At 43.4% G+C, this 18899-nt stretch overlaps 2 protein-coding genes across 2 annotated transcripts; both read left to right on the top strand.

Moving 5' to 3' along the window:
- The first annotated feature begins 1034 nt into the window (after positions 1 to 1034).
- On the top strand, positions 1035 to 3524 carry LOC143011844 (protocadherin alpha-3-like). The gene has a single exon (XM_076164844.1). The coding sequence runs from the start codon at positions 1131 to 1133 to the stop codon at positions 3522 to 3524; it is 2394 nt and encodes a 797-aa protein (XP_076020959.1). The 5' UTR covers positions 1035 to 1130.
- A 748-nt stretch (positions 3525 to 4272) lies between these two features.
- Positions 4273 to 7032, top strand: LOC143011843 (protocadherin alpha-8-like). Its single transcript, XM_076164843.1, has 2 exons — positions 4273 to 6747; positions 7000 to 7032. Exons 1-2 carry the CDS (start codon positions 4369 to 4371, stop codon positions 7030 to 7032), a joined length of 2412 nt encoding a protein of 803 aa, XP_076020958.1. The 5' UTR covers positions 4273 to 4368.
- The last annotated feature ends 11867 nt before the right edge of the window (positions 7033 to 18899 follow it).

Genomic DNA, 18899 nt, shown 5'->3' with positions numbered 1-18899 from the left:
CTGTGAAATGCCACAGGACAGACAGCAGTTTCAGCAGGTACAGCGCCCCAATGATCACCACCCACCCTGACGGGAGCTGGTCTTACTCCAATGCTACTCAGCAGTATGACGTGTGTTTCAGCTCAGACACACTGAAGAGTGACGTAGTGGTTTTCCCAGCGCCGTTTCCGCCTGTAGATGGAGAACTGATCAGTATTAATGGAGGAGACACTTTTACCAGGACTCAGACTTTACCAACCACAGAGAAGGTGAGTTTTTTTATCCTGAACATAGATTATGGCTGATGATGAATGTCTGTAGTTTGCAACAATCCAATTTGATTTACACACACTTACAGATTTTAAGATTATTTCTTCATGATGATACATTTTAAAGGTGAACATTGTGTACACCTCAACCTTACTGCTGTTTCCTGTAGACAAAGCTTTTTTTTTTAACAAATCTTTTTGTCAGTTGAAGAGATAAGGACTATCATATCAGGGGCCCTGGCTGTTGCTGCTAAATGTAATGGAAGACCTGCTGTAGTTGGATTCACTCACATTTACTGATTTCTATATATTTTATACATTTTATGTTTTGTCTATGGTTATCCTTTATGACTATTTTAAGGCCCAACCTGTTCAGTTTGAACAGCATTGTGGCAGTGTCTGGTACTGGGTGTTCGATTTTTCCATCCGATTTGAAATTGCGCTGTCCGTGGTGCTGAACCTAGTTTTTGCAGTCTGACCCATGAGCTGAGTCTTTAATTCAACGATTGTGTGGTAATCATCTTGCACGATAGCATTCAGTGTTTGCTTTATATATATTTTTTTTATTTAAGTTGATTATTTTGCCAAATCATTACACATGAGTGTGTTTCTCAGGATATTGCACATTTCCTCCATATTTTCCTGGTATGTGTACTGACCACACGATGGCACTCGAGACCATAAGCATGGACGTTCGTGTCCGCTTTAAACTCCTCCCTGCGTGAGCGAACATAAACCGTCATCAGCTGTAGTGGTTTGAACAGAAACAGTGTGATGGTGCTTTGGTGAGAAGTCCTGGAGCTAATCTGGAATATTTGACGGCTGCATCTGGAGTATTTTCTCTATAAATGATACGCTGGATTCAGTGTTTATTGTTCAGTGATGGATGTTCGACGACAAAGGGAATATGTGTGGATTCCTATCTTGGCTGTGCTTTGTCTTTGTGACTGCTCTTCCGCTCAGCTGTCTTACTCCGTTTCCGAGGAGGCGAACAAAGGCACCGTAGTGGGAAATATCGCAAAGGATCTGAACCTTAATGTACAGGAACTAGAGACTCGGGATCTACGCATTGTGTCCAGTTACAGCAAGAAATATTTTGACGTGAATTTGCGGACTGGCAACATCTTTGTTAACGAGAGAATAGACCGGGAGGAGCTTTGTCCTAACACGGTAAAATGCTCCATGAATATACAGGCTGTTTTAAGTAATCCAATGAATGTGCACCGCATCGAGGTCAGTGTGTTAGATGTAAATGATAATTCGCCTGCTTTCATCGAAGAGTCTTATTCTTTTAACATTTCCGAATTATTGTCTCCGGGTGAGCGATATCTGCTTCCAGCAGCAGTAGATCCAGACATCGGCAGCAACTCGGTAAAGAGCTACAAGCTGAGCCAGAATGATCATTTCTCCCTTGATGTACAAAGCGGTGGAGAACACAGCGTGTCATCCGAGTTAGTGCTGCAGAAACCTTTAGACCGAGAAAAGCAGCCAGTAATTACGTTGATTCTGACCGCTGTAGATGGAGGAAAACATCCTCGATCCGGAACGCTGCAGTTAACTGTAAACGTTTTAGATGTAAACGATAATACACCAACATTTAGCAAATCGCTCTACAAAGTGAGCGTTAAGGAGAACGCTCCTCCTGGAAGAGTCGTAATAGATCTCAACGCAACAGATTTGGACGAGGGGATGAACGGCAAGCTCCTGTATTCGTTTATCAAACAAGGCAATAATAATCCATCTGATATATTTGATATAAATTCTGAAACAGGAGAAATTACAGTTAAAGGTCAATTAGACTATGAAGACACGCCTGTGTATGAAGTAAGAGTTCAAGCGGTGGATCAGGGAACTCCTCCTCGTCGGGCTCACACTAAGTTATTGATAGAGATAACTGACGTGAATGACAATGTCCCAGAAATAGCTGTAACATCATTAATGACCCCTGTAAAAGAAGATGCTGAACTCGGAGAAATAGTTGCTCTAATCACTGTGAGTGACAAAGATGGAGGACATAATGGCATAACAAACTGTAAGGTTTTGGGATCTGTTCCCTTTAAACTGCTGTCCAACTACAAAAATGATTATTCATTAGTAGTTGATGGACCGTTAGACAGAGAAAGTTCTCCTGTTTACAATGTGACTATATCAGCTACAGATGAAGGAAGTCCTCCTCTGTCCAGCGTCAGTGTCATTACTGTTCACGTTTCTGATGTCAATGATAACGCTCCTCGATTTATAGAGCGCGTCGTTAATGTGTATGTGAAAGAGAACAGCCCAGTAGGTTCCGTTATTTCCACAATAAAAGCATCTGATCCTGATTCAGGTGAAAATGCAAATTTAGCCTATTCGTTATTAAATAGTTCTCCAAGAAATATTCCAGTTTCATCAATGGTGAACATCAACTCAGATACTGGAGATATAATCAGTCTGCAGTCATTTAACTACGAGGAGATACAATCCATCCAGTTTAAAGTTCAGGCCACAGACTCTGGTGTTCCTCCTCTCAGCAGCAACGTGACTGTGAACGTTTTCATCCTGGATGAAAATGACAACAATCCTGTGATTCTTGCTCCTTATTCTGAGCATGGCTCCGTGAACAGTGAGAACATTCCCTACTCTGCTGAAGCGGGATACTTTGTGGCAAAGATCAGGGCTGTAGACGCAGACTCTGGCTACAATGCTCTGCTGGCTTATCACCTGTCTGAGCCCAAAGGAACCAACCTGTTCCGGATCGGAACCAGCACTGGAGAAATCAGGACTAAGAGGCGAATGAGCGACAACGACCTGAAGACTCACCCGTTGGTGGTGTTGGTGTGTGATAATGGAGAACACTCCCTGTCAGCTACTGTGTCTATTGATATGGTGGTGGTTGAGAGCACAGCTGACATCCAGACTCAGTTCAGACATGTGCCGACAAAGGAGGAGAGCTTCTCTGATTTAAACCTGTATCTGCTGATCGCCATTGTGTCTGTGTCAGCAATCTTTCTGCTGAGCCTGATCAGTCTCATAGCTGTGAAATGCCACAGGACAGACAGCAGTTTCAGCAGGTACAGCGCCCCAATGATCACCACCCACCCTGACGGGAGCTGGTCTTACTCCAATGCTACTCAGCAGTATGACGTGTGTTTCAGCTCAGACACACTGAAGAGTGATGTAGTAGTTTTTCCTGCGCCGTTTCCGCCTGTAGACGGAGAACTGATCAGTATTAATGGAGGAGACACTTTTACCAGGACTCAGACTTTACCAAGCACAGATAAGGTGAGTTGTTTGTAACCTGAACATAGATTGTGGCTGAAGATGAATGCTTGTAGTTTGCAACAATCAAATAATTTTATTGACACACATCCACAGATTATAAGATTATTTTTGTATGATATATTTTAAAGGTCAACATTGTGTACACCTTTACTCTCCTGCTTTTCTCTTTTGACAATGCTTTTTTAGAACAAATCCTTATAGGTGAAGAGAATAAGACTAACCTATCAGGGTACCTGGCTGTCGCTCCTAGATAATGGCAGACCTTTTGTAGTTGGAAGAGCTGTAGTTAGCTCACATTTTCTTATTGCTATATATTTTCAATATATGTGTTGTCAACGGTTATTATTCATGACAATTTAGAGGCCCAACCTGCATAGTTTATACAGCAATGTGGCAGTGTCTGGTAGAGCGCGATCACTCTGTCCGTGGTGCTGAACCTAGTTTGTGCAGTATGACATGAGAGCTGAGAGTTACATACAACAATTGTGTTGCAATCATCTTGCACAATGGCATCCAGTGTTTGTTTTTTACATTTTTATTTTATTTTAGTTCATTATTTTGCCAATTAATTACACATGAATTTGTTTCTCAGAATATTGCACTTTTCCTCGGTGATTTCCTGGTATATGTTCTGACCACACGATGGCACTCGAGACCATAAGCATTCACGTTCCTGTCTGCGTTAAACTCCTCCCTGCGTGAGCGAACTAAAACCGTCATCAGCTGTAGTGGGTTGAACAGAAACAGTGTGATTGTGCTTTGGTGAGAAATCCTGGAGCTAATCTGGAATATTTGACGGCTGCATCTGGAGTATTTTCTCTATAAATGATACGCTGGATTCAGTGTTTATTGTTCAGTGATGGGTGTTCGACGACAAAGGGAATATGTGTGGATTCCTATCTTGGCTGTGCTTTGTCTTTGTGACTGCTCTTCCGCTCAGCTGTCTTACTCCGTTTCCGAGGAGGCGAACAAAGGCACCGTAGTGGGAAATATCGCAAAGGATCTGAACCTCAATGTACAGGAACTAGAGGCTCGGGATCTACGCATTGTGTCCAGTTACAGCAAGAAATATTTTGACGTGAATTTGCGCACCGGCAACATCTTTGTTGACGAGAGAATAGACCGGGAGGAGCTTTGTCCTAACACGGTAAAATGCTCCATGAATATACAGGCTGTTTTAAGTAATCCCATGAATGTGCACCGCATCGAGGTCAGTGTGTTAGATGTAAATGATAATTCGCCTGCTTTCATAGAAGACTCTTATTCATTTAATATATCCGAGTCATTGTCGCCGGGTGAGCGATATCTGCTTCCAGCAGCAGTAGATCCAGACATCGGCAGTAATTCGGTCAAAAGCTACAAGCTGAGTCAAAACGACCATTTCTCGCTTGATGTACAAAGCGGTGGAGAACACGGTGTGTCTGCTGAATTAGTGCTGCAGAAACCTATAGACCGAGAGAAACAGCCGGTAATTACGCTGATTCTGACCGCTGTAGATGGAGGCAAATCTGCTCGATCAGGAACGCTACAGTTAACTGTTAATGTGTTAGATGTAAATGATAATACACCAACATTTAGTCAATCTCTTTACAAAGTCAGCGTGAAGGAGAATGCGTCTCCTGGAACAGTCGTAATAAATCTAAACGCAACAGATTTGGACGAGGGGATGAACGGAAAGCTCCTGTATTCGTTTATAAAACAAGGCAACAATGATCCATCGGATACATTTAATATCAACTCTGAGACAGGAGAAATTGCGGTTAGAATTACATTAGACTGCGAAGACACACCTGCATATCAGCTCAGAGTTCAAGCTGTGGATCAGGGCACTCCTCCTCGTAGAGCTCACACTAAATTATTGATAGAGATAACTGACATGAATGACAATGTACCACAAATATCAGTGACGTCACTCATGAGCCCTGTGAAAGAAGACGCAGAACCAGGGACAATTGTTGCTTTAATAACTATCAATGATAAAGATGGAGGAAATAATGGTGCAACAAACTGTAAGGTTTTGGGATCTGTTCCCTTTAAACTGACGTCCAACTACAAAAATGATTATTCATTAGTAGTTGATGGACCGTTAGACAGAGAGAGTTGTCCTTTTTACAATGTGACTGTTACAGCCACAGATGAAGGAAGTCCTCCTCTGTCCAGCGTCAGAGTCATTACTGTTCACGTTTCTGATGTCAATGACAACGCTCCTCGATTTAAAGAGCGCGTCGTAAATTTGTATTTGAAAGAGAACAGCCCAGTAGGTTCCGTTATTTCCACAATAAAAGCATCTGATCCTGATTCAGGTGAAAATGCACATTTAGCTTTTTCATTATTGAATAGTTCTCCAAAAAATATTCCAGTTTCATCAATGGTGAACATCAACTCAGAGACTGGAGATATAATCAGTCTGCAGTCTTTCAACTACGAGGAGATAAAGACCTTCCAGTTCAAGGTTCAGGCCACAGACTCTGGCGTTCCTCCTCTCAGCAGCAACGTGACTGTGAACGTTTTCATCCTGGATGAAAATGACAACAATCCTGTGATTCTTGCTCCTTATTCTGAGCACGGCTCCGTGAACAGTGAGAACATTCCCTACTCTGCTGAAGCGGGATACTTTGTGGCAAAGATCAGGGCTGTAGACGCAGACTCTGGCTACAATGCTCTGCTAGCTTATCACCTGTCTGAGCCCAAAGGAACCAACCTGTTCCGGATCGGAACCAGCACCGGGGAAATCAGGACTAAGAGGCGAATGAGCGACAACGACCTGAAGACTCACCCGTTGGTGGTGTTGGTGTGTGATAATGGAGAACCCTCCCTGTCAGCTACTGTGTCTATTGATATGGTGGTGGTTGAGAGCACAGCTGACATCCAGACTCAGTTCAGACATGTGCCGATAAAGGAGGAGAGCTTCTCTGATTTAAACCTTTATCTGCTGATCGCCATTGTGTCGGTGTCAGCGATCTTTCTGCTGAGCCTGATCAGTCTAATAGCTGTGAAATGTCACAGGACAGACAGCAGTTTCAGCAGGTACAGCGCCCCAATGATCACCACCCACCCTGACGGGAGCTGGTCTTACTCCAATGCTACTCAGCAGTATGACGTGTGTTTCAGCTCAGACACGCTGAAGAGTGACGTAGTGGTTTTCCCTGGACCGTTTCCGCCTGTAGATGGAGAACTGATCAGTATTAATGGTGGAGACACTTTTTCCAGGACTCAGACTTTACCAAGCACAGATAAGGTGAGTTGTTTTTCACCTGAAAATGGATTGTGCCTGATGGTGAATGCTTGTAGTATGCAACATTTGAATTTTATTGATTGGATTGGATTGCAGATTTCCTTTGATTTCCTTGCACTAATATACATGTTTTAAGCTCTACAGAGCCTCATTGTTGTTAGGAAATGAGAATTACTTTCATCAAATGAAGGTGCTTGGCTCTCAGCTGATTTCCAAGACAAAAAGTGATAGAATCCGATATCACTTCTGTCACAGTCTGTGATGAAAGAGTGCTGTCCGTGGTGCTGAACTGAGTTGCTGCAGGTTTTGACGTGGGCCTCGCAACATTTCTGTTTTCAAATGTTAGGGTGTTCTTTTTTTTTTCTACCATATACGTGTGAGTTCTTTTATTTGAGTTATTAATGGACTCTATGTGTTCATTATATATGCTTATGAACTAATGGCACCGCTATGGATTTGTTTATATACTGGCTTGTTAAAATAAGCAGTACTCAATTGGTGTAATGGTACAGTCAAATGCGACGTTTTGGTAGTAATATTGTTTGACGATCTCACCCAAAGCTTGTTTTGTTTTGTCTATTATTGAAGTCGTCTATTCTACCAAATATTGAAATTTTTACACATGAATGTATTTATCAGGAAATTTCATACTTTTTCCATAAATTCATTGTATGTGTTTTGACCACACGATGGCACTCGAGACCATAAGCATTCACGTTCCTGTCCGCACTAAACTCCTCCCTGCGTGAGCGAACATAAACCGTCATCAGCTGTAGTGGGTTGAACAGAAACAGTGTGATTGTGCTTTGGTGATAAGTCCTGGAGCTAATCTGGAATATTTGACGGCTGCATCTGGAGTATTTTCTCTATAAATGATACGCTGGATTCAGTGTTTATCGTTCAGTGATGGGTGTTCGACGACAAAGGGAATATGTGTGGATTCCTATCTTGGCTGTGCTTTGTCTTTGTGACTGCTCTTCCGCTCAGCTGCCTTACTCCGTTTCCGAGGAGGCGAACAAAGGCACCGTAGTCGGAAATATCGCAAAGGATTTAAATCTCAATGTGCAGGACCTGCAGACGAGGAATCTGCATATTGTGTCAAGTTACAGTAAGAAATACTTTGACGTTAATTCACGCGCGGGGGACTTCGTTGTTGATGAGAGGATCGATAGAGAGGAGCTCTGTCCGAACGCACCACAATGCTTCCTGAAAGTGCAGGCTGTTTTAAGTAACCCAGTGAGTGTACACAGCATTGAAGTTGGTGTTTTGGATATAAATGACAATTCACCTGCTTTCGTTGAAAAAGATTATTCCTTGAATATTTACGAGTCATCCTCAACGGCTGAGCGATATCTGCTTCCAGCAGCAGTAGATCCAGATATCGGTATTTACTCGGTAAAGAGCTACAAACTCAACCAGAATGATAATTTCGTGCTTGATGTACAGAGCGGTGGAGAACACGGCGTGTCTGCTGAGTTAGTGCTGCAGAAACCTTTAGACCGAGAGAAACAGCCGGTAATTACGCTGATTCTGACCGCTGTAGATGGAGGCAAACCCCCGAGATCAGGAACATTACAAATAAAGGTAAATGTAATAGATGTCAATGATAATGTTCCTACCTTTAGCAAATCACTTTACAAAGCTAAAGTCAGTGAAAATGCAGTACGTGGAACGATGATAATTAAATTAAACGCAACGGATTTAGACGAGGGTATGAACGGTAAGATCAGCTATTCTTTCATCAAACGAGGCAATATCGATCCCTCAGATATATTTGATCTAAATTCGGACACAGGAGAAATTACTGTTCGGGGCACATTAGACTATGAAGACACGTCTGCTTATGAATTAAGGGTTCAAGCCAAAGATCAAGGCAATCCTCCTCGTAGCACCCACGCAAAGTTATTGGTTGAGATAATTGATGTGAATGACAATCGTCCGGAAATATCATTTACGTCACTCATGACCCCTGTTAAAGAAGACGCTGAATCAGGGACAATCGTTGCTTTAATTACAGTAAATGATAACGATGGAGGAAAGAATGGCATGACAAACTGTAAGGTTTTGGGATCTGTTCCCTTTAAACTGACGTCCAACTACAAAAATGATTATTCATTAGTAGTTGATGGACCGTTAGACAGAGAAAGTTCTCCTGTTTACAATGTGACTATTACAGCCACAGATGAAGGAAGTCCTCCTCTGTCCAGCGTCAGAGTCATTACTGTTCACGTTTCTGATGTCAATGATAACGCTCCTCGATTTATAGAGCGCGTCGTTAATGTGTATGTGAAAGAGAACAGCCCAGTAGGTTCCGTTATTTCCACAATAAAAGCATCTGATCCTGATTCAGGTGAAAATGCACATTTAGCTTTTTCATTATTAAATACTTATCCAAAAAATATTCCAGTTTCATCAATGGTGAACATCAACACAGAAACTGGAGAAGTAATCAGTCTGCAGTCATTTAACTATGAGGAGATGAAAACCTTCCAGTTTAAAGTTCAGGCCACAGACTCTGGTGTTCCTCCTCTCAGCAGCAACGTGACTGTGAACGTTTTCATCCTGGATGAAAATGACAACAATCCTGTGATTCTTGCTCCTTATTCTGAGCACGGCTCCGTGAACAGTGAGAACATTCCCTACTCTGCTGAAGCGGGATACTTTGTGGCAAAGATCAGGGCTGTAGACGCAGACTCTGGCTACAATGCTCTGCTGGCTTATCACCTGTCTGAGCCCAAAGGAACCAACCTGTTCCGGATCGGAACCAGCACTGGGGAAATCAGGACTAAGAGGCGAATGAGTGACAACGACCTGAAGACTCACCCGTTGGTGGTGTTGGTGTGTGATAATGGAGAACCCTCCCTGTCAGCTACTGTGTCTATTGATATGGTGGTGGTTGAGAGCACAGCTGACATCCAGACTCAGTTCAGACATGTGCCGACAAAGGAGGAGAGCTTCTCTGATTTAAACCTGTATCTGCTGATCGCCATTGTGTCTGTGTCAGCAATCTTTCTGCTGAGCCTGATCAGTCTCATAGCTGTGAAATGCCACAGGACAGACAGCAGTTTCAGCAGGTACAGCGCCCCAATGATCACCACCCACCCTGACGGGAGCTGGTCTTACTCCAATGCTACTCAGCAGTATGACGTGTGTTTCAGCTCAGACACGCTGAAGAGTGATGTAGTAGTTTTCCCTGGACCGTTTCCACCTGTAGATGGGGAACTGATTAGTATTAATGGTGGAGACACTTTTTCCAGGACTCAGACTTTACCAACCACAGAGAAGGTGAGTTGATTTTAAGCGAAGACAACAGCATCATTTCTGTTTGGTTTCATGAACTATCATGACACCTTTGGGGCATTGGCAGCCTTTTTTTGGGTTTTCATGGTTGTCAGTGAGATGTCGTGAGGTAATTGAAGTCAAAGAGATTTGTACTTTTTGTCAAAACCACAGTTTGGATTATGACTACGTTGATGTATTAATAATAGGTCTTGAAAATAAACAACAAACTGTGTTATAACCAATTCATGTACTGAAAATAGATGTTGCAGTGTTTACTTGGTTAGTGTTTACAAGGTTCTTCAATATTCAAAGTAATACAGCTAGTCGCTGTCCTTGGTCCTGAAACTTGAATCGAGATTTCCTCAGTTCTTTCAAAGTCTTTTGTCAAAATAGAAACTCATTCATCGTAATTCACAATAAATGCAGTATATAATTAGGAATAAGGATTGTATAAGCAAACTAATTTTTATTTTACCGTTACTAGTTCCTCACTACTTTAGTCCCCTGTGCTTTTAATTTTTGTTTAATGAAATTGGTATCTCTGTTTGTAAGGCATAAAAAGAACAGCTGGTGTCGCTGGAGACCACATGTTGTCTTGGTTACGTTAGTCACTCTCCGCCTCTCAGTGACGTGCAGTCGACCACGAGTGCTCTGTGAGAAAAGACGCGAATGTTGTCAGACTGAGCAGGCAGTCATCGTGAAAGAGACGGAAGAGGATATGATTGAACATGGTTATTTCTATCATTCTATAGTAGCGATGGGACGTAAATGGCGACTAGCACGTGTTTGGATACAAATCGTAGCTTTGCTTTGTTTGTGTGATCAGTCAACGGCGCAGCTGTCTTTCTCCGTTTCCGAAGAGGTGGACAAAGGAACGGTTTTGGGAAATCTCGCAAAGGATTTACAAATTAACCCTCAGGAGCTGGTACAGCGTGATTTGCGGGTTGTGTCGGGGAACTCGAAGAAATATTTTGACGTTGATTCAAAAACTGGTGCGCTTTATGTTTTCGACAGGATCGATCGTGAAGAGCTTTGTCCAAACACGGTAAAATGTTCTCTGAATATAGAAGCCATCTTGAGCCATCCAATGCATCTGCACCGCATAGAGGTTCAGATACTTGATATAAATGACAACGCACCCACTTTTCGAGAAAAGGTAAAGACGTTTAATGTTTCTGAATCATCCTTCACGGGGGAGCGGTATCTGCTCCCGGTGGCAAACGATGCAGATACGGGCAGTAACTCTGTGAAGAGCTACAAGCTGAGTCCAAACGAATATTTCTCACTGGACGTACAAAGCGGAGGAGAGCACCCCGAGTCTGCCGAGTTAGTGCTTCAGAAAGCTTTAGACAGAGAGAAACAGTCAGTTATCCAACTCACATTGACTGCTCTTGACGGTGGGAAGCCTGCCCGATCAGGGACGTTAAAAATAGTGATAAATGTTATTGATATAAACGACAATGTGCCAGTATTTAGTCAGTCTTTATATAAGGCCAGTATTCACGAAAACGTGCCATTACAGACACCTATAGTGACTGTAAGTGCTACTGATTTAGACGAGGGAGTAAATAGTGAGATTGTTTATACATTCATAGAGAGGGGGAATTTCAATCCCGAATCGCTGTTCTCTATAGACCCATTTACTGGTGAAATAACGGTGAAAGGAAACATAGACTTTGAAGAGAGCAGTGCTTATGATATCCGCATGCAGGCGAGCGATAAAGGCTCGCCCTCTCGTAGCGTGCACGGCAAAGTGTTGATTGAAGTCATTGATGTTAATGATAACATCCCTGTTATCGGCGTCACGTCTCTTATGACTCCAGTCAAAGAGGACGCTGAGGCAGGAACAGTGGTCGCCTTGGTGACTGTCACTGACAAAGACGGCGGTAAAAATGGGGTCACCAGCTCCAAAATCCGAGGGTCGGTGCCTTTTAAGCTTAAGCTAAACTACAAAAACTATTATTCTTTAATAGTTGATGGACCCCTTGACAGAGAGAGTGATTCTCAATATGACGTCACTATCATAGCCAGCGATGAGGGGGCCCCGCCTCTATCCAGCACCAGTGTTATTACTGTGCACGTTTCTGATGTTAATGATAATGCCCCTCGTTTCTCAGAGTCCTCAATTAATATATATGTGAAAGAGAACAGTCCAGTTGCATCAAGTATCTTTACCATAACTGCAGATGACCCTGATGTAGATGAAAATGCAAAAGTAACATATTCTTTATCAGAAGTTGTCTCGAAAAGTATTCCAATAACTTCTTTAGTAAACATCAACTCAGAGACTGGAGATGTTATCAGCCTGCAGTCATTTAACTACGAGGAGACAAAAACCTTCCAGTTTAAAGTTCAGGCCACAGACTCTGGTGTTCCTCCTCTCAGCAGCAACGTGACTGTGAACGTTTTCATCCTGGATGAAAATGACAACAATCCTGTGATTCTTGCTCCTTATTCTGAGCACGGCTCCGTGAACAGTGAGAACATTCCCTACTCTGCTGAAGCGGGATACTTTGTGGCAAAGATCAGGGCTGTAGACGCAGACTCTGGCTACAATGCTCTGCTGGCTTATCACCTGTCTGAGCCCAAAGGAACCAACCTGTTCCGGATCGGAACCAGCACCGGGGAAATCAGGACTAAGAGGCGAATGAGCGACAACGACCTGAAGACTCACCCGTTGGTGGTGTTGGTGTGTGATAATGGAGAACCCTCCCTGTCAGCTACTGTGTCTATTGATATGGTGGTGGTTGAGAGCACAGCTGACATCCAGACTCAGTTCAGACATGTGCCGACAAAGGAGGAGAGCTTCTCTGATTTAAACCTGTATCTGCTGATCGCCATTGTGTCGGTGTCAGCGATCTTTCTGCTGAGCCTGATCAGTCTCATAGCTGTGAAATGCCACAGGACAGACAGCAGTTTCAGCAGGTACAGCGCCCCAATGATCACCACCCACCCTGACGGGAGCTGGTCTTACTCCAATGCTACTCAGCAGTATGACGTGTGTTTCAGCTCAGACACGCTGAAGAGTGATGTAGTAGTTTTCCCAGCGCCGTTTCCGCCTGTAGATGGAGAACTGATCAGTATTAATGGAGGAGACACTTATTCCAGGACTCAGACTTTACCAACCACAGAGAAGGTAAGAGTGATAGACACAAAACCAGGACAGCAAATTGCTCCATGTGGTTTTTATTCAAACAATGCAGTATTCACAGATTTCATGCAATCTACACTTTTTTGTGACTAATGAAATACCACATCCCTCTATGGTTTCCTTTCTTACCGTGCAATGATGCAGTCGTTGAATTAACATGTGTTCGTTGAGAGGTTAAAGGTTATCCATGTTTATGAGTATGAGGGCTGTTTTTTTTACTATTTCGTTCATTGTTTCCATATTACCACAAGGTGTCAGCATCGGCTCACAGACGCAAAATACGTATTTGCCTTGACGCTCCTCCTCCTTGTAGGAGTGAGGGTTTGTAATTCTTTGTTCACGGTACATCCACGGTGTAGTGAGAGGCGCTAACGTGGATGTATCTTCCCTCAGCAATGTTACCACTGGACTTCGTTATTTCTGGACATTTTCTCTAGCAGTCTGTCGGCATAATGCAGGGGAAGAGGAATATTCTTTGGCATTTTTTCTATGTCATAGTCCATTTATGGCGTGTTGTGGCAGGACAGATTGTTTATTCTGTGACGGAGGAGTCCAGCCCGGGCTCAGCTGTGGGGAATCTGGCGAAAGATTTGCATCTGGATGTACAACAACTGGGACCTCGAGGTTTTCAAATATCAGGACCTAATATGAGATATTTTGATGTCAATGTTAAGACTGGGATTCTTATGGTGAAAGAGAGAATTGACCGAGACGAACTGTGCTCTCGTAATCTGAAATGTTCTCTGGAAGTGGAAGCCATTGTTAACTCTCCTCTGAATCTCTATCGCTTTGAAGTCAACATTTTGGATATAAACGACAACTCGCCTTCTTTTCGGATACCCTCAATAGTGCTGAATGTCTCTGAATCGGCTTTTCCCGGAGAAAGATTTACATTACCAACAGCCTACGACGCAGATGTCGGTATATATTCGGTTAAAGCATACAAGCTGAGTCAGAACGAGCATTTCGCCCTGGATGCACAGAATGGTGGCGAGCAGAGTATGTCTGCTGAGGTCGTGCTGCAAAAAGCTTTAGACCGCGAGAAACAGCCAACCATCAAATTAACCCTGACCGCGGTGGATGGAGGAAAGCCTCCCAGGTCAGGCACGCTGCAGATCATCGTTAATGTGCAAGATGTTAACGACAATGTTCCAATATTCAGTAAACCGTTGTACAAAGCCACGGTAGCCGAAAACACGCCGTACGGTGCAACCGTGATTACAGTCCACGCACAGGATCTAGACGAGGGACCAAACGGTGAAATCGTTTATTCTTTTATCAACCATGACAACGATAAAAATGTTGAGAAATTCGCGATTAATGCCATTACTGGGGAGATCACTGTAAACGGTGAGTTGGATCACGAACATGCCAATGCTGTTGAAATTCGCGTTCAGGCGAAAGACAAAGGCCAAAATCCTCGAGCGTCTCATTGTAAAGTGCTGATCGAAATCACAGATGTAAATGATAATCCACCAGAAATATCAATAACATCGTTAGCCAACGTAGTCAGGGAAGACGCGCCCCTAGACACGATGGTCGGTCTCATAACGGTTAAGGATGAGGACGCAAACAAAAACGGCATTGTTCAGGTAAGAATAGTTGATCCTGTGCCATTTAAAATTAAAAATACATACAAGAATCATTATTCTTTAGTTGTGGACGGACCTCTAGACAGGGAAAGAGCGTCTCAGTATAATGTGACAATAGTGGCGACGGATGAAGGCGCCCCGCCTCTTTCTGGTTCTTGCGTCATTACGGTCCATGTGTCAGATGTCAATGACAACGCACCTCGTTTTTCAGATGAGGTGATAAACATTTTTGTGAAAGAGAACAGCCCCATTGGCACTTTGATCTATAACATGAAGGCAGATGATCCTGATGCAGGTGATAATGCAAAGGTAACATTTTCTGCAATAGATAGTAATTATAAAACTGCAGCAAATATAAGATCAGTCATAAACATCAACTCAGAGACTGGAGATTTAATCAGCCTGCAGTCTTTTAACTATGAGGAGTTAAAAACCTTCCAGTTCAAAGTTCAGGCCACAGACTCTGGTGTTCCTCCTCTCAGCAGCAACGTGACTGTGAACGTTTTCATCCTGGATGAAAATGACAACAATCCTGTGATTCTTGCTCCTTATTCTGAGCACGGCTCCGTGAACAGTGAGAACATTCCCTACTCTGCTGAAGCGGGATACTTTGTGGCAAAGATCAGGGCTGTAGACGCAGACTCTGGCTACAATGCTCTGCTGGCTTATCACCTGTCTGAGCCCAAAGGAACCAACCTGTTCCGGATCGGAACCAGCACCGGAGAAATCAGGACTAAGAGGCGAATGAGTGACAACGACCTGAAGACTCACCCGTTGGTGGTGTTGGTGTGTGATAATGGAGAACCCTCCCTGTCAGCTACTGTGTCTATTGATATGGTGGTGGTTGAGAGCACAGCTGACATCCAGACTCAGTTCAGACATGTGCCAATGAAGGAGGAGAGCTTCTCTGATTTAAACCTGTATCTGCTGATCGGCATTGTGTCAGTGTCAGCGATCTTTCTGCTGAGCCTGATCAGTCTCATAGCTGTGAAATGCCACAGGACAGACAGCAGTTTCAGCAGGTACAGCGCCCCAATGATCACCACCCACCCTGACGGGAGCTGGTCTTACTCCAATGCTACTCAGCAGTATGACGTGTGTTTCAGCTCAGACACGCTGAAGAGTGATGTAGTGGTTTTCCCTGGGCCGTTTCCGCCTGTAGATGGTGAACTGATCAGTATTAATGGAGGAGACACTTATTCCAGGACTCAGACTTTACCCAACACAGAGAAGGTGAGTTTAGAGACGTGGAACGTGTTGTGTTATGTTTTATGTATACTGTTCCTGTGTTGAAAGGAATAGTTGGTGAGCTGTGCAGTGTTTGCAACTCCTTAGCCTACTTTCCACTTAGTTTCTCCAATCTTGTGTATTCTGACTGGAACTCTCCGTGGTGCTGAAATAGTAGATGACTGACTGAACTTTTTTCATATCCTGAATGAAAACGACAGCAGATCTGCTTCGCTTGCTCTCTAATGTTTGGGCTTAGTTGACAACTCATATCTATCCTTATAGTCCTTCAAGTGTAGGCCTGTTGTTTTCCTTTTTTACAGGTTGTTATTATGATGTGGACTATGCACATATAACGTTGCATCTTATGTAGAACTGTGTGAGTTACACAGGGGACATTGCTTTGAAGTTTTTTAGTTGTCAGACACAGACATGCATTTACTATAGATAACAGTTTCAGCACAGATTTCCTCTCTGCTCATCTGTCATTCTTATCTCTCTTTCTTTGGTGGTCCTGTTTATGTTTTTCTTCTTGTCCTGTATTTGACAGTCTCTTTTTCTCCTGTAGCCTTCACTTTGTATCTCTGTAGTGTCACAGCTAGTCATAGTCATAGCCTTTACCCTCAGACATTTTACCCATAACCCCATGATTCAATTTAATTCAAGGGAAAACCCCTTTTCTGTTTTTCTTTCATGTCATGAACAAAATCCCACAACGAGATAACATCAAAACCTATACATGTTTGTTTCAGATCATTATTTCCACTTGAGCTGAAATGCTTAGTTTGGTTCATTTTATTCAGCTGAAGACAAAGGCATTTAAATGAAATTGTGAAATCTTGGAACATCTGATTATTTCTGTTTTGTTTACATATTTATATATAGGATGCCACGCTCACATTCTTACTGTTCCCTCAGCTCTACTTATTCACTATGACGCACAATATTGTCTATATATACAGTATAGTGTTGTTTCCCTTTTCCCTTTCAAGGCTTCAGATCCACAGTATCAGTCAAGTCGCATCCTCCCCCTTCTCCTTTTCCTCCTCTGCTGCCAGATTTCTCTCCCCTCCCCCTCTGCTCCGGCAGCACTGTAGCCCCCTTGAAGGGGAGCAGCTGAGAGAAGTAACAGGGAATTACTGGCAATTTCTGTAGACATGTGCGCTACCCTCAGAGCGCTGTAAACATGATTGAATATATTTCCATTAACATCCCTAAAGCGTGTCAGGTCACTCCAGAGTGGCTCATGTGTATTGGAGCTTATGAGACCCACGGGTTCTCTGTTGTGATTAGAAAGCTACAGCTGATATCGTTTAATGTCAAATCTGGTGTCCATCCTTTATGTATGTCTCTGTTGTTCATGTGTGTTCAGCTTTGCAGAATAATTTGCTGCCAGTGTTGTGAATGATCTCAGTGAAGCTTGCTGCTTACTGCGGCAGATCCACGATTCTCTCATCATCCCCGTAACTCAGACAGCATGACCTCATTTCAGGGAGTGGTCCAGCACAAACAAGCATGGCCTGATCTGTCAAAGCTGCACTCGTCTGCTGGGCTCATTGTGGAATAGATTCAATGTGGATTTTCTCAGAGGCTGAGTCTTCGCATGCATGTTGGGGCTGATGAGTGTATGTGTGTAAATGGGTCAGCTGTGTGATTCAAAGATGGCAGCCCGCAACCTGCACCACCTGAATCCCTGCATTTCCTTTGACCTTAGTGGATATAATCTGTTATATATATATATATATGTTGGCGGCCCCATACTGTTTGTGTGTTTGTTTGTGTGTGTGGGTGGTTGTCGAAACAATGCCTGGAGCTCTCTCTGCATTGTGAAAGTGGTTCAGTGTGTGTCCTGTGCACTGCTGCAGCTCTCTGTGGATGAGAGTGAGATGGAGAGGGGGAGGGGCAGGTAATTTTCCGCAGTAGCTGCATTCAATACAGGCTATCTCGGCTCGGCTCGGCTCGGCTCCAGTCTTCCTCCTGCTTTGCTTTGTGGCTGGGAGGGGCTGGCAACACCTAATGTCAATCATAGCTAAACAAGTGAAGCGTACACACACCCATGTATGCAAACAGCTGCTTTCTGTCTTTTGTGTCGTATGTGTGATTACATAGGAGATACATACACATGTTCTGTGTTTACCAGACAACACTGACATTTATTCCATACACATTAGACCTGGACTTCTTAGGAGATGAAGTCTGTTGGCCTGAAGCGATCTCTAATAAAAGCTTCTGACTGTGGTTCCTGCAGTGCTGCAAAATGCATTAAATTATTGATTTGGCAGCACATTATTCAGGTTTATGCAGGAAGCTAAGTGCTCCACTGTTCATTGCTACAGCAGAGTCATCGCTTTATTCATTTTGTCACAGAGGCATCAAAATTCTGACCTTGAAATTTCATGAATTCCATATAACAAGGATGTGTTTCACTGAAAAATGTAAGAGAGTGAAAAGCCAGTGATTCCTCTCATTTCTCTCTGTCCCTCACACACATACACGTTATCTGTAACCACTTCCTGTTTTCTCCTTTACAAGGGCGTGTCCTTTGTGTGAATGAGGTTAGCTCTGCTATCCTACGTTGCCATGGAGACTGTTCTCAGGCAGCAATGAAACGATGAAGTAGTCCGTTTCCAGGGAGCTGCCAGTATGTACCCACCCCCACCCAGACACCCACCCCAGCATGTGATCGAGGCAAATTGGAAGGAAACAAGGTGGAAACAATGGGAGGCAGAGAGATGGAGAGAGATGCAGACAGAATAGGGCAAAGTAAATATGTTCAAGGATAAAAAATAGTAAACAGCAGGAATACTAAGTCGGGAGATGGGTAAAAGAGGGGAGCAAGGCACAGGAAAATGTTGGAAATAAGAGATTTAGTATGAAAATGGAGGAAGTTTTGGAGGAAGGCA

The sequence above is a fragment of the Genypterus blacodes genome, unplaced genomic scaffold (genome assembly GCF_046128005.1).
Source record: "Genypterus blacodes isolate CSIRO-AG114 ecotype Tasmania unplaced genomic scaffold, CSIRO-AGI_Gbla_v1 ptg000139l_1, whole genome shotgun sequence".
Taxonomy (NCBI): Eukaryota; Metazoa; Chordata; class Actinopteri; order Ophidiiformes; family Ophidiidae; genus Genypterus; species Genypterus blacodes.
Note: the sequence above shows the minus strand (reverse complement) of the source record. Positions and strands in the feature narration are given on the sequence as shown.

Coding starts and splice junctions, on each gene's coding strand:
- LOC143011844 (XM_076164844.1), top strand. CDS start 1,131: ATGGATGTTCGACGACAAAGGGAATATGTGTGGATTCCTATCTTGGCT.
- LOC143011843 (XM_076164843.1), top strand. CDS start 4,369: ATGGGTGTTCGACGACAAAGGGAATATGTGTGGATTCCTATCTTGGCT. Junction 6,748..6,999: donor CTTTACCAAGCACAGATAAG/GTGAGTTGTTTT, acceptor CTTCTGTCACAG/TCTGTGATGAAAGAGTGCTG.